Source organism: Schistocerca americana, chromosome 11 (genome assembly GCF_021461395.2).
Source record: "Schistocerca americana isolate TAMUIC-IGC-003095 chromosome 11, iqSchAmer2.1, whole genome shotgun sequence".
NCBI lineage: Eukaryota > Metazoa > Arthropoda > Insecta > Orthoptera > Acrididae > Schistocerca > Schistocerca americana.
This window is the reverse complement of record NC_060129.1, coordinates 135,545,334-135,559,672: the sequence shown is the minus strand read 5'-3', so window position 1 is coordinate 135,559,672 and position 14,339 is coordinate 135,545,334. Positions and strand designations below refer to the sequence as shown.

At 44.6% G+C, this 14,339-nt stretch overlaps 1 protein-coding gene across 1 annotated transcript in view; it reads right to left on the bottom strand.

The window, feature by feature from the left end:
• Positions 1 to 2,069: 2,069 nt before the first annotated feature.
• Positions 2,070 to 14,339, bottom strand: part of LOC124553381 — a 43,053-nt gene continuing 30,783 nt past the window's right edge. The window contains exons 5-6 of the mRNA XM_047127251.1: positions 2,693 to 2,984; positions 2,070 to 2,127 (exon numbers count right to left, since the gene is read on the bottom strand). Of these exons, the coding sequence (XP_046983207.1) occupies positions 2,070 to 2,127; positions 2,693 to 2,984 (350 nt within the window). The remainder of the gene's footprint in view (positions 2,128 to 2,692; positions 2,985 to 14,339) is intronic.

The following is a 14,339-nucleotide window of genomic DNA, read 5'->3' as shown; positions in this document are numbered from 1 at the left end:
TGTCCCGGTGGTGCAGGACGCTTGTCTGGGTGGGCCGCTAAGCACCCCCAGTGCGCCCGTGTCGGCTCTGGCCGCCACCACCTAAAGAGAAGGCCGCGGCGCGCTCTCGTGACGTCACGCAAAGCGGGCCAGGGTTGGCTTGGCGCTGCGCTGACAGAATCGAGGCGCACGGCCTGCAGATCTTCGTCACACGGGTTTACAGAATGTGTTGAGCTGCCGGCGCCCCCCTGCGGCCAGGCGGGCTGCACCCGGCACCTACCTCCCTCGTGGCGCTGCGGCCTCTGGTTCCACTGCGTCCAGACGGAAACCGCGGTTAACTCTGCGGGTGCCTGCTAAGTGCGCGATGATGGCTGTACTTTCACAATTCACGAAAATCACTCCACGTAGTACTATTTATCACAGGACTTTCAGTTGGGCTTGATACTAAATTCACACAGACACTCCTTTACTTTGCTCACTCAGGTTTTATTTGAACAAATGGGAGATCGTCTATTGATTACGAATCACAACAATTTCGGCGTACTGTGCGCTTCTAGTGAAGCTACTATGGCACATGTTTTCCAGGACTCACAGTACTGGCACAAGTTTATCCTTCCACAGTAGTGTTCCTGTAAATACGCCTTTAAGTAATGTTCTTCCTTGCCCAAGAGTGGCACATGGAACATTAACTTTTAACATCTGCCATAGTACCCTTACAGACCTCTAGCTTAACAAATCACCATCTTGTCTCACAAACCCAATAATGCTAATCTCATATAACTCTGCCATTCGACATTTTGCGTTCACTTCAAGCCACATTTCGCACAACAAGTCATGTGTTACTTTCTTACTATACCTGTTTGAGCCACTCTATGTAATCGAACCACTAATAAGGTCAACAAACCCATTTACACTTTCATGCACACACCACTTCAGTCATTCACCCCTCTCTTTTGATTTTATAAGTATCTGAATGTCTCTTGTCATGGTACTTGAATTACAAATCATGTAAAAGTACATCTTTCACACACACACATGGAAAATTTCTTTCTTTCAGACATAATATGATATATACTAATATCATACATTATACATTAATAAAATCGGCAAACTGCAAAGAGAGATCCTCGACGGAAAACGGAGAAAAAACGTCCTACGAATATGTGTCCAGAAATTCACCATCGCCACGGTAGACGACCCTGACGAACGGGAATTCCTCCGACAACGTGCTGCGTTTTCCTTGCATATAACACGCCGTGTGATTGACGCAGCCTATTGTATACACAAAGCATTTCCCAACAATTTTAGTAAGTAGTCTCAGTGCATTAGAATAGGTAGACAGAGGCTACCACTCACAAATAAGCACACAGTTATAAATGAAGGAGACGTTAGGAAAGAGAAGTACTGGCTGTACCATATCAGATTTAATGACATTTAATATTGTCATACCAGGTAGAGTCCATTTTATTGCTGGGTTTAATGCAGTGTAGTGTGGAGACTGTTATTTGCGAAAAATACTGAAGGAGGCTACAGCGAGGATTCTGAAAAGGGAGACTGTTCATTGTTTCTCCTGGCCAGATTCCTCTCGGCTGCCGAACACAGCTCTACACCTGCAGGGATGTCAGTTGGGTTCCACCAAAGAAGTATCCTGTTCTTGAGTATGGGGAGCGTCGTTCCATTGCAAACGAAACAGACGAAGAGCACTGGTCCTTGCACCATCGTAACTAGATGCATATAGTACACTAACTGCGCTATTCCCTGAGCCTGGTGGAACCCAATTCTAATAATAATTCCTGTTCCACTTAATATAATGGCCTTAACTGACATGAAAAGACATTCCTTCTTTGAGGCAAATTTCTTGTTATCAACAATTTCGAGTTGCCGCATGGAGCACCGATTACGTAGGTACATGTATCCAAGCAGTCCGAGACAAACCAAGTTGAATGCCACAGACAGTGAAATCCCTGCAAGGACTACTATGCGACTGTGGATCAGGTAATATTTACTCGTCTTTTCCAAAGCAACAGCTGCCACACATACTATACTCCACGGTATAAACACACACAGCACCTCACGACAGAATAACTGGCTTACTTCAGCAGGTAGTAGCTGGTTAGGAAGCCTGAGATGGCGAACACAAGAATACATCTGGTAGCAGAATGAGTTCAGCCAGATACAGCTGAGAAGTGTGAGGGCGCTATCTATCAGCACTGCTGTTGGTAAGTCAGGGACGCCTGCCATACGATACACGACCTCAGAACACAGGATCTGGACTATGCACGTGATCTGAAAGGACAAGAGTATCTTTCCAGGCAAGTTGCGTAACTGTGGAAGGTACATGTATACTCCGGCAGTCGAAAAACGGAAAATGATATTTATCAGTATAAATGAGATTTCTAAAGGCTTCAAGCTGTCTATTTTGAAGTCCTTGTATTTCAAGGTGGCGTTGTTTAAACTGTTTCTGTAGTTCAGTGTTTCTTTTGTTAGCTTCTGATACAGTACACTGCTACTACTATGGAATAATGGAAATGCGTAACTAGTGAACTTACAATTATAGGAAGTCCTAATGGAGGAAAACTCGCGACACTTTAGCAACAGAATAGCTCTGGAAACAGAGCAGATGGCGTCTGTAGCGTTTGACTGCAGACATGATTGATCGTCAGGACTATCGAAATAGCAGCGAGCATCGTGCACGGACTGTATCAAACCAAACGGGACGTCCTGACAAATGCCGTACGAGTTGACAGCCATCCAGGCCAGCAGACAGAGGTTGACGTTTATCCTCTGCGTGTAGGCCAGGTAGCTGGTGACGGGTATGTGGGGCCACCTCTGCACCACGTCGTCCCACAGCTGCTCGCGGCACCGCTCGCGCTGCTTCACGGCTTCCAGTGGCAGGTCTTCCAGCGGACACGTGGGGTGGTCCAGGGCGTTCACCAACAGCTGCACGCAGTCAGTGTCCACGGAGAGCGTATCGTGGCTTCTGTCCTCCAGCTGCCACTCCTCGTCTGCAAGAAAACGACAGCAAGTAGGTGGTGGCCGTACACTGCAGGCAGCTGAATCCAAAGTCTTCTCTGGATGACGAGCCTGGGCGTATGTAAGGCGGCATGTCAACACAAAGTAAGAGTATTAACAAAGACAGGTATCATTGTTAATATTCACGTCTATTTCATCAAGTCCAAGAAGTCCCTGCATCACTCTTGACATAGTAAAAATAAGGAAGTTAATAGGTTTTATTGATAGTCCTGCACTGAAGATGTTAAAAAAAACAATGTTATCAGAATTATATTTTTGTTTCAGCACTGCAGTCTTTGAGTTCCGAATCCATGGACCAACAGTTATCTTGTAAAGGAGAGATTAGTGGAGGATTCGTGGGTGCATGAACATCCGCAGATAGGAAAAACTATGTAAGGTATGATGAGACCATTTGCCTCAGTCCCCCTCGTAAAGTAGCCATGCCTGATTGAGATAAATGTCCTGTATTTTTAGGCTGTCTCAAAGACAGACCACATATTGGAAGCAATAAAAAGTGAGAGGAAACGTGTGTCACCCACTCTTAATCAGATGAGCAGTCTCCAATGAAAATCATTTGCAAGAGAGCAGATGGACTTCAAGCATCTTCTTCAACAATGCACGACCACACTGAAAAAATATGAATACGAAAGGATTTAGGCCCATGTTTGTTACTGAATTATCTGACAATGGTGTGGAGCAACGATTTGTAACCTACCGTACTTCGTTGTGGCGACTTGTGCCATGTCTCGCTCAAGAGTGTTGGTTACTTATAAATGTGCCATATACCACTGTTTGCTCAGGAAAAAATTGTTTTCTTGTCTAAGGAAAGTACCCATTATCAGCAAGAGTTGGAAAGGAACCTACCTCACATTATGTGGGTCATTGTGTGATCAGAATACCTGTTAGGACCACATTCTTTTGAAGCTTGCATGAATGGGAACTTCCATTTCTCTGTACAACAGAAGTTTTCAGTATCTCAGCTCCATGACAAGGCAATCACGGATCTTGTGTGGTTATAGAAGAAAAGAGCTTGAGTCTCGTTTTGTTGTTCAGATGTGTGGGTTTCTTAATGAACAACTTATTCTCGGATTGTATTTGGTTCTGCAGCATTTAAAGCCTCATTAAAATGGTTATCACGAAATCCCAACATTACCACCTCAACAACCTTTTGAAATCGTCATGACAAACTTTTGATCTTACCACGCAAATAACTGAATATGAAGAATAATAAAGCCGCATGTGGCTCAACGTTGAAAGATTAATGGAAAATTGACACAAGTGTTGAGGAAGTCTTTCTAAGCAGAATTACTAGAACCATCCGCAATAAAGCAAGGGGGACAGCGAGACACGTAGATATCTGAGGAAGCTGTGATCGTCCATACACTGATCCGTTGGATACGTATTTTTTTTATATCTAACTACGTCCGTATAGAATATACTCTTTTGACATAACTCCATAGGCGTGCTGTACAAAGAAATAGGATGCAGGCTGAATTCTCGTCTGTATGATATTTCACTTTCCTCCGTGAACTTAGTGACCCCATCACGCAGCGTAAAAAAAAGTGATGGAGCATATTTGTCACCAGTTTGTTTCGTTAGCACGAGATTGTCGAGAAAAAGCACAACAAAATACAGTAACTGACGATTTTGGAAGTAAAGTACCTTTACCACAATGAACGATTTACTGTTAATAGCCTGTCTGCATGAATTCAAAAACACGCAGAAAAATGTAATTACTTCGTCTCACTTGTACCTTGGGTAATGATAATGATGCAGCAATAAATGCAATTGGGACATATATGCCTCAGCTGCTGAGTGGATGAATGTGGGATTACAACTCCAGAGATTTGGGATTCAGGCATTGCTCCCGAGATTCCTTCTGTCACTTATCTCTTCTTTCACCTCTGACATTGATTTATGGAAATCGAAAATGTTGGAACTGTAGAATTGTTCGGAGACCCAATAATTAACTGTGTCCCACAATTATTAACTGGGTAAGTAAGTTCAGAAGTAGGAAGACGGCTTGTGACCACAACCTGCAGTAGGACAGTGGCTCGCGAAGCACTGTGGTGACCAAACCAGGCTTCAGCTTGATGACGGCTTTACCTACTGCATTCTGAGAAGTCCTGATGGTCGTTGTCCTCGAGCACTATTCCTGTTCAGAGTACAAATCAAAGGAGAATGATACTGATATGCTACACATCATCCAATGTATACAGGGTGAGTCATCTAACGTTACCGCTGGATATATTTCGTAAACCACATCAAATACTGACGAACCGATTCCACAGACCGAACGTGAGGAGAGGGGCTAGTGTAACTGTTTAACACAAACCATACAAAAATGCACGGAAGTATGTTTTTTTACACAAACATACGTTTTTTTAAATGGAGCCACGTTAGTTTTGTTAGCACATCTGAACATATAAACAAATACGTAATCAGTGCCGTTTGTTGCATTGTAAAATGTTAATTACATCCGGAGATATTGTAACCTAAAGTTGACGCTTGAAATCTCCGACGTTCAGTTGCGTCTTGTAACAAACACGGGCCACGGTCGGCGAGCAGCATCTGCAGGGACATGTTTACGATGACGACCGTGTTTACGGGTGTGGCTGTAGTGCACTGTTGTGGTTTGGTCTAGCTGTCGCAATGTCCGCATGTAGCGCTTGCTGCTATTGTTATTCTGCATTCGTCTCCGCACGCAGACCAACTGTAGTACACCGTGTTACCAGACGTCTGTGATAGTGTAGTGTTGTAGGAACTGTGACCATGGTGTATTCGAACTCTGAAAAGGCGGAGATGATACTCATCTATGGCGAGTGTCGACGAAATGCAGCTGAAGCTTGCAGGGTGTATGCAGAACGGTACCAGGACAAAGAGCATCCAACGTGCCGCACATTGCAAAACATCTACTGCCAACTGTATGCAACAGGTATGGTCGTAGCACGCAAACGGGTCCGTAACAGGCCCATCACAGGAGAAGCGGGTGCAGTCGGTGTGTTAGCTGCTGTTGCCATGAGTACACGGGACATTGCGAGAGCCGGTGGACTGAGTCAAAGTAGTGTCATGCGCATACTGCATCGTCACCGCTTTCACCCGTTTCATGTGTCGCTACATCAGCAATTACATGGTGATGACTGTAATCATCGAGTGCAATTCTGTTAATGGGCATTAACAGAGAATCCGTTGCAGTTCTACCTGTTTACCGATGAAGTGGGTTTCACAAACCACGGGGCAGTGAATCTGCGCAACATGCATTACTGGTCTGTGGGCAATCCTCGCTGGCTCAGACAGGTAGAGCGACAGCGACCGTGGACTGTAAATGTATGGTGCGGAATCATTGGCGACCACCTTATTGGTACTTACTTCATTGCAGGGGCCCAAACAGCTGCAACATACATCGCGTTTCTACAGAATGATCTGGCAACGTTGCTCGAAAATGTCCCACTGGAAACACGTCGACGTATGTGGTATCAGCATGATGGTGCACCTGCACATACCGCAATTAACACTAGGCAGACCCTTGACAGGATGTTCGACGGGCGTTTCATAGTACGTGGAGGACGCATAAATTGGCCAGCCCGTTCTCCTGATCTTACACCTCCGGACTTCTTTCTGTGGGGTACGTTAAAGGAGAATGTGTACCGTGATGTGCTTGCAACCCCAGAGGATATGAAACAACGTATTGTGGCAGCCTGCGGCGGCATTACACCAGATGTACTTCGGTGTGTACGACATTCATTACGCCAGAGATTGCAATTGTGTGCAGCAAATAGTGGCCACCACATTGAACATCTATTGGCCTGACATGTCGGGACGCACTCTATTCCACTCCGTAATTGAAAACGGAAACCACGTGTGTACGTGTACTTCACCCCTCATGGTAATGTACATATGCGTCAGTGAAAAAGACCAATAAAAAGGTGTTAGCATGTGGACGTATCTACATCTACATCTACATTGATACTCCGCAAGCCACCCAACGGTGTGTGGCGGAGGGCACTTTACGTGCCACTGTCATTACCTCCCTTTCCTGTTCCAGTCGCGTATGGTTCGCGGGAAGAACGACTGTCTGAAAGCCTCCGTGCGCGCTCTAATCTCTCTAATTTTACATTCGTGATCTCCTCGGGAGGTATAAGTAGGGGGAAGCAATATATTCGATACCTCATCCAGAAACGCACCCTCTCGAAACCTGGCGAGCAATCTACACCGCGATGCAGAGCGCCTCTCTTGCAGAGTCTGCCACTTGAGTTTATTAAACATCTCCGTAACGCTTTCACGGTTACCAAATAACCCTGTGACGAAACGCGCCGCTCTTCTTTGGATCTTCTCTATCTCCTCCGTCAGACCGATCTGGTACGGATCCCACACTGATGAGCAATACTCAAGTATAGGTCGAACGAGTGTTCTGTAAGCCACCTCCTTTGTTGATGGACTACATTTTCTAAGGACTCTCCCAATGAATCTCAACCTGGTACCCGCCTTACCAACAATTAATTTTATATGATCATTCCACTTCAAATCGTTCCGCACGCATACTCCCAGATATTTTACAGAAGTAACTGCTACCAGTGTTTGTTCCGCTATCATATAATCATACAATAAAGGATCCTTCTTTCTATGTATTCGCAATACATTACATTTGTCTATGTTAAGGGTCAGTTGCCACTCCCTGCACCAAGTGCCTATCCGCTGCAGACGTAATGTGCTGTTCCAGTCTCTTCTGTACCTAAGGTCCATCACCGTTCCCTTTGGATCCCTACGTAATTCGGTGCTCTCCGATACACACGATCGAACAGCGGAGGAGTGGTACTCAAGCGTCACCTTTAGGTTACAATATCTCCGGATGTAATTAACATTTTACAATGCAACAAACGGCACTGATTACGTAGTTGTTTATATGTACAGATGTGCTAACAAAACTAACGGGGTTCCATTTTTAAAAAAACGTAGGTTTGTGTTAAAAAACATACTTCCGTGCATTTTTTTATGGTTTGTATTAACCAATTACACTAGCCCCTCTCCTCCCGTTCGGTCTGTGGAATCGATTCGTCAGTATTTGATCTGGTTTACGAAATATATCCAGCGGTAATGTTAGGTGACTCACCCTGTATAGTTCATTGGCGTGTTGAGCGCAAATGTATACCCAGTAAGACGAATAAGTTCTGAAAGATTCTTATACAGCGGCACGTTCTGTGAAAGGCCGAATGCACGACTTTGTCGTAAACACTCCATTTTCTTTGTTATTCATTCCTCTCCCACCACATTATCGCGTGGTGCGCAAGCTTCGGACACTTTGCTGCTCTTCAGCCTATCGAAGTTAGGCCAGTATAGTTTTTATGGGAGAATGAATAAGATGATAGGTTTCAAAAAAATAAAAGACATAGCGTTTCTACATAAACACATGTACATCGAAGTTGATGATGGTGCTATGGTGAAGATAAGGCTCTTGCTTCTGGCAAGTCACTGGCAGTCAGTTCCCAATAACTACTACGAGGGTAATACAGTATGATGCAGGTGTCGGCCAGAAAGGGTGTATGTATTCAAGGTGTTGGAGTGGGCTGGGAAGTATGATTGACAAGTTGATGTGGGTAGAGGGAAGTGTGAGGGAGGGATGACAGTGGTCAGGAGGCTGGAAGCGGGATCATCTACATATTGAAGAGGCGTAGACGCTAGGATTATAGCTGGTTGGAGGAGTAAGTGTCTACATACTATTCTGGAACAGGAAGAACTAGCCAGCTGAAGTTCCGCTCGAATAGGATACAGAAGGGTGGCAAGTGGAGGGTGGATATGACATGTTGGTATAGGCGCACCAGAAGCCTAGGTATCCAGAGGATAGGCGAGAAAAAGTGCTTTTGTTCCCCAAGTTTATGGGACGTTTACAATTTGTGACAAAGTCTGATGAACTTCAGAAGAGAGGGCAATCTAATCAGCTGGTAGAGGTTGCGTCTGAGACTGCAGATATGATACAGAATGCAAGGTGTTCTAAGACTGTAAGGAATGGTAAATTTTTGAGAGTGCTGAGATCCAAGCTATATTGGCGAAAGTAACACTGGGGCCACTAAGGCTTTTGGAAAGACGAAGGAAGAAACAAGATCAGGGGTTAACGTCCTGTTGGTGAAACAGCTATTAGAGGATAACGGAGAATTGGGAAGAACGGGGAAGCAGGACAGCTGCGTCCATCCATAGGAACCGTCGTGTCATTCACCTTAAGCTGTGTAGGGACATCGCAGAGAAACTAAATATGGTCGAAAATCAAGTTTGAAGCCAACAGCTTATCACAGCATCGCCTCGTTTAGTGGGTTTTACCCAAGTACAGAGGATGGCTGAATGATGGAATCCCCACATTGTCGAGTTTTCTGTCTTTCCTGTTTGTTGTAAGCTGGGGATGCGTGATTATTCCAAGATATGAGAAAGTGAGAGTCCTCTGCCCATGTCAGCAGAGAGGAATGGAGCAGCAGGTCCACCGCCTTACTGCAAGCGCTTACCTTCCTCCACGTAATTGGGCACTGTCCTTGCATTATGAGAGAACTGTGACTCGGAGTTATCTGTTGAGTGTACATGACTGTAATGGATGTGTTAAGAGCTTAACATCCGCATCTGACACACATGTTGTTGTGTCATGCTTTTAATAAATTTACAAGTAGATAGATGAAACAGTCAATGATCAGAACGCCTTATTGTTTGGAAAGCAATACACTTATCTTTAGCTCCTCGTGGCTGTGGCTGTGTGAGCACGTGTGGTATTAATTGGGGTCCAAATACACAGGAGCTGCTGAAAACACTGAGCGGCATTACAGTGCAAGTCTGCACATGATGAGCACTGAACGTTTACTACAACTGTGCCAAATATGTGTCTGTTGTTGGCCCTCGACTCTCTGTACGTGCATGCTTGGCCTAGGCTTGACTGAGTGACGTTACGCCAACACTGCACTCTGAAGGCAGAAATTCGTCGCTTCTTTGCAGTCGTCATGGAACTGTTGATACCCTCGTAGACGGAACAGAAGTCAGGCTGGACTCTGGCAGAAGTCGTACCAGGCACTGGCAGAGTTGGAAATACTTGTCGTGTGTGGCGCCTCGAAGCTACAGGAGGAGTGGCTTACTACTTCTTTCTCATAGGCGGTGGCGATGCTGCTTAGGTGTACAGCATCTCTCCGGCGGTCGATTGTCGATTTGCTGCAGGCGAGTATCGTCGACACCACATGTGTCACCTTCAACAGTGTCACAGGCATCAGTGTATCATGATACATTGAGGAGAGGTAATGTAATGTAGAACACTGACACGAGGTCTGGTGATGAGAAACCTTATGCTTCAATTCCCCCTCCCATTACTGGGGAAATACCAGCAATGCAAATTTCTTCCATCACCTGGATTCGAACCAGCTTACCTTTGAAGAGAGTACCACCACACAGTCATGTTTATGTGTGCCATGGTGGAAGTTAGGGAGAGAGAAATGATTGGTGGTATTTATTGTAATAATTCCTTGGGTTTTTAACGTAAGTGATTTTGATGTAGCAGAGGCTACACCAAGAGGTGAAGTTATCGAGGCAGATGGAGATACGCTGTTGAGTAAGATTTACAGTAACAGAAGAAGCATGGTGTGCCAGACAAGGAGCTATACAGTAAACATAATTCATTGGGACACCTGGCACTTGCCAGTTTCCTCCCAGAGATCCGAATGTGCGACTATTGCGGAATATTTCGCCAATGGAGCAGTCATCATACCACTTTTCAATTATAGGCCAAATGTCCTGTGGACAGACACCAGTGGTTCCCATTACCTTCTGCATTCTCATGCCTTTGAGCACTGCTGACTCTTCAGGGTTTTAGGAGCAGGGGAAGAAAGTTCCTTGAAGCTCTATCCGCCCATCCATCATTACTGATGATTTTTATTCTAAATTTAAGCAGTAGCGAGGTTTGAGACTGGGTCCCATGACGTTTTGATTAGTATACAAAGACACTACCCTCAAATCATAAGTGAGCCGTGGGATATAAACTTGCATACAGTATGATATCACACAACTTGACTAGAGCTAGTAGGAAATAAGAGTTTTTTAAGGAGGTCGAAAGTAATGGAGTCATGAGCAGCCTCTCATAAGAATTTCCTGAAATTGTAAGACGTCGTGGTCTCCTTCATTGGTTACATATTCCGCCCTCACAATCATATTCTGCACATCAAGACGCTTCATTCGAGCCCAAACTCGATAAGATAAAGTCAGTGTTGTATGAATTCATGTAAACGATATGCAAATAACTAATAAATCGCAAGTGCGCACTGTGGTTGAAACACTCGAGGCTGGCGTACACACATACATTCCAGACTCGACGGTCACAGGAGCTTTTAGCTCGAGAGAGGCAACTGCACCCCAGGAGGCCGGTCCCAAGCTATCTACGACGGCCAGTGACCGCCTGTAGAGCAGACAGCGTTAGCCCGAGTGAAAGGAAGACCCCGTGTTCGGCTTAAAAGCAAATTCCGCTACATTGTGTGGGAGCGGTTAGCCTACGCATTCTTTACACATAGAACGCAGTTTCAGAGATTTTCACAGGAAGACAGCAAACGCCAAACACCGATACTACAGATTTCCGGATTGGTCACCTTAAACAAAATGTCATTCTCCCGTTTTAGAAGAGCAATGCTGATTGGCAGACGATATTTCTGACGCCTTGAGCTGAAGGAGTAATGGAAGAAATCGAAAGATATCCCCCTTCACGTCTGGCGTGCAGAGGGGCCGTTCCGTTGTCGCTCTTGGAGCGAGAACACGTAACGAGAGCGTGCGCGCTCGTACGTGTACTCAAAGAGCGAGGAACAAGTCTCTCCTCAGTACTTCACTGGGAGAGCACCTCTGTCGAGAGCCAATCGAAGTGCAACTGTATATTGAGTCCTTGCGATTAAGCGTTGTTCACTGTGTTGGCCACCACACTTATTGTGCGGTGTGAATGGACTGAGTAATAGTTAAACGCCTGCGAGCGAATTTTTGAGTGGCATCGTGGTGGACTGGTTATCTGACTGGTGTACCACGCCAATAGACTAGGGGCGAATAGGAGTCTTTGAATTCATCAAGGCGTAGGGAGAGTTTGATTGGCGAAGGTCAATCCAGATAGAACGAGAGTTATCTTATTTGTCGGCAGCGAGCGGCGCAGACAGCAGTCATCACAGCTACAGCTCTTGCGACCCCCACATTTCCTCCACAACAGTACCCTTCACTGCATATCACACGTGACAGCCTCGACTGTACCTAGCAACATTCTAACCGGTAATTATTCGAGTAGGTGCGGCTCTCAGCCATTCCGCCAAGTCAATAACAATCTTAAACTTTGTATAGAAATTTCATTACCGAATCCTATCCTTAAGAGGTAACTTCACATTCTGAAAAGAACCCGCAAATAACGTGTTCAATTCATGACTAAAAGTGCTATTGTGATTTCTCAGAATTTTTGCAAAATAAATAATAATTTTCGTTACTTTCATGTTTATCTTACACTAACTAGCACTACTCCAGTACCCAAGTATCCCACTAGTTACGTAAGACATTTTGTGAATTTTTGTGTCATTTCCTTACAGTGGACGACTCCAGAAGGTATTTATTGCTGAAAGTTTTTCAGGCATTTCTCTTTAGAACTTTAGGAGTGTCCATCTGACTTCTGTAGTAGTGTGGGGGTGGAAATTGCATCTTGCAGGGGCCGAAGGGTAAAGGGTACATCTCAGATTAATCTGTTGCGCAGAATGACAGAATAGCACCAACCCACACACTCACAAAATGTGTGACTTTATAGTCTTGTGTTGTAAGTGCTATATTTAATTCGTTTTGTGGCGTTATAGACAGGTATTTTAAACTGGGACCAAGAGATATGGTGGTCGTATTTGTGTGACATTGTACGTACCGAATTGTCGAGCAGTCATTAGATACAGTGAGTATATCTTTAACATATGAAGCACTGAGTCTGGCTTGTTGAGGTTGTTTGGTAACGTGTGGTTGTTATGGATGAGAGGAGAATGAATGCTTTTTCAAAAGATTGTTCAGTTAATGGAAAATGTGGCAGTGTTTTGTTCATGTGTACCACCAATCCCAGGGTTTCTTATCTGCAGAATGAGGTGCTGGTATCAAGATATCTCACAAGCACCCATTGGCAGTACCATCTGATTGTATGTTGTAGCAATTATCTGTGCCTTGTAGAGTGTATAGTGACTGGGACTGTGTTACGTGACTGTAACAATTTTCATTAAAGTATAGTTGTAGCACTGAGATAACATGTGAGTGATGAAGATCTCGTTGAAGCTGAGGGAACAGACATATGGATGGAATGCTATGCTGCTGCTTTGTCTTGATGTTTTATGTGGTGAAACAAGGTTATGTATAGGTTTTAAGCTGATGTTTTGTTGTGGCTGAAGATAAAGTTGGATTCCTTTTTGGAACAGGTGACTTGGATGTTAAAAGTGGAAGGTGACTGTGGCTGTTATCGTCATCTGTTGGACGATATGTGGACGTTGAAAGAGAGTGAATGTTGTGGGAAACAGTGGTCCTAAACTGGATGTCTTTCATGTTAGGGATGCGACACAAAAAACTGTTGAGATGATGACGGTGAGCTCGACTGACGGTGTAGAAAACTGTGGATCTGAACTCAATGTCTTTGATGGTGAGGATGGAATGCATGTAGTTGTTGGGATGCGGAATGTAAGTTTAGTGTCGTGAATAATGCGTTTACTTTATACTTATGAGATCATTCGAGTTAAGGCTGTGTAAATGATGCAGTTGTGCAAGGATTGTACATTTGGGCACAGTTAAAATGGATGGTTTTACGAACTTCCAGTATGATGCAGTAGTTTGGGTCAGCAACTCCTGGTAATCAGTGAACGAAAAAACGTTCCAAGTTTTTGTTCATTCGATGAGTTATCTGTATGCGCTGTAAATTTTCATTGCACGTTATTGACATCTTCGGAAATGCCATTTTCGACTATGTTATGGTGATTTGAAAATGGGTCTCGGTCCGAAACAAGTCATCGAACGAATAAAAAATAAAAATTTGCAACTAGGACGGGTTTTTCGTCCTACTGATGGGTGGTCTTGTTTGTAACCGGGATAGGTCAGGTGCTTCTGCGATACTGGGTCAGATAGTCGTCACACTGGAAGTATTTGTGAGATCTGTAGGCTTGGATTTGCGATTTAGGTGATTTTACACAATGGCAGCGACAACAGATCAGGGCTTAGTTCTTGATACGTTGGTCTGTTGCGGGCAAGCATCTAGTTCTGCTGGACAGTGATGCGTAAAACAGCCGACAGTAAAGCACCACGGTTTTAATAGTGACGAGGGCAACTCTTTCAGACAGGGGCGTTGTAGCAGCCTG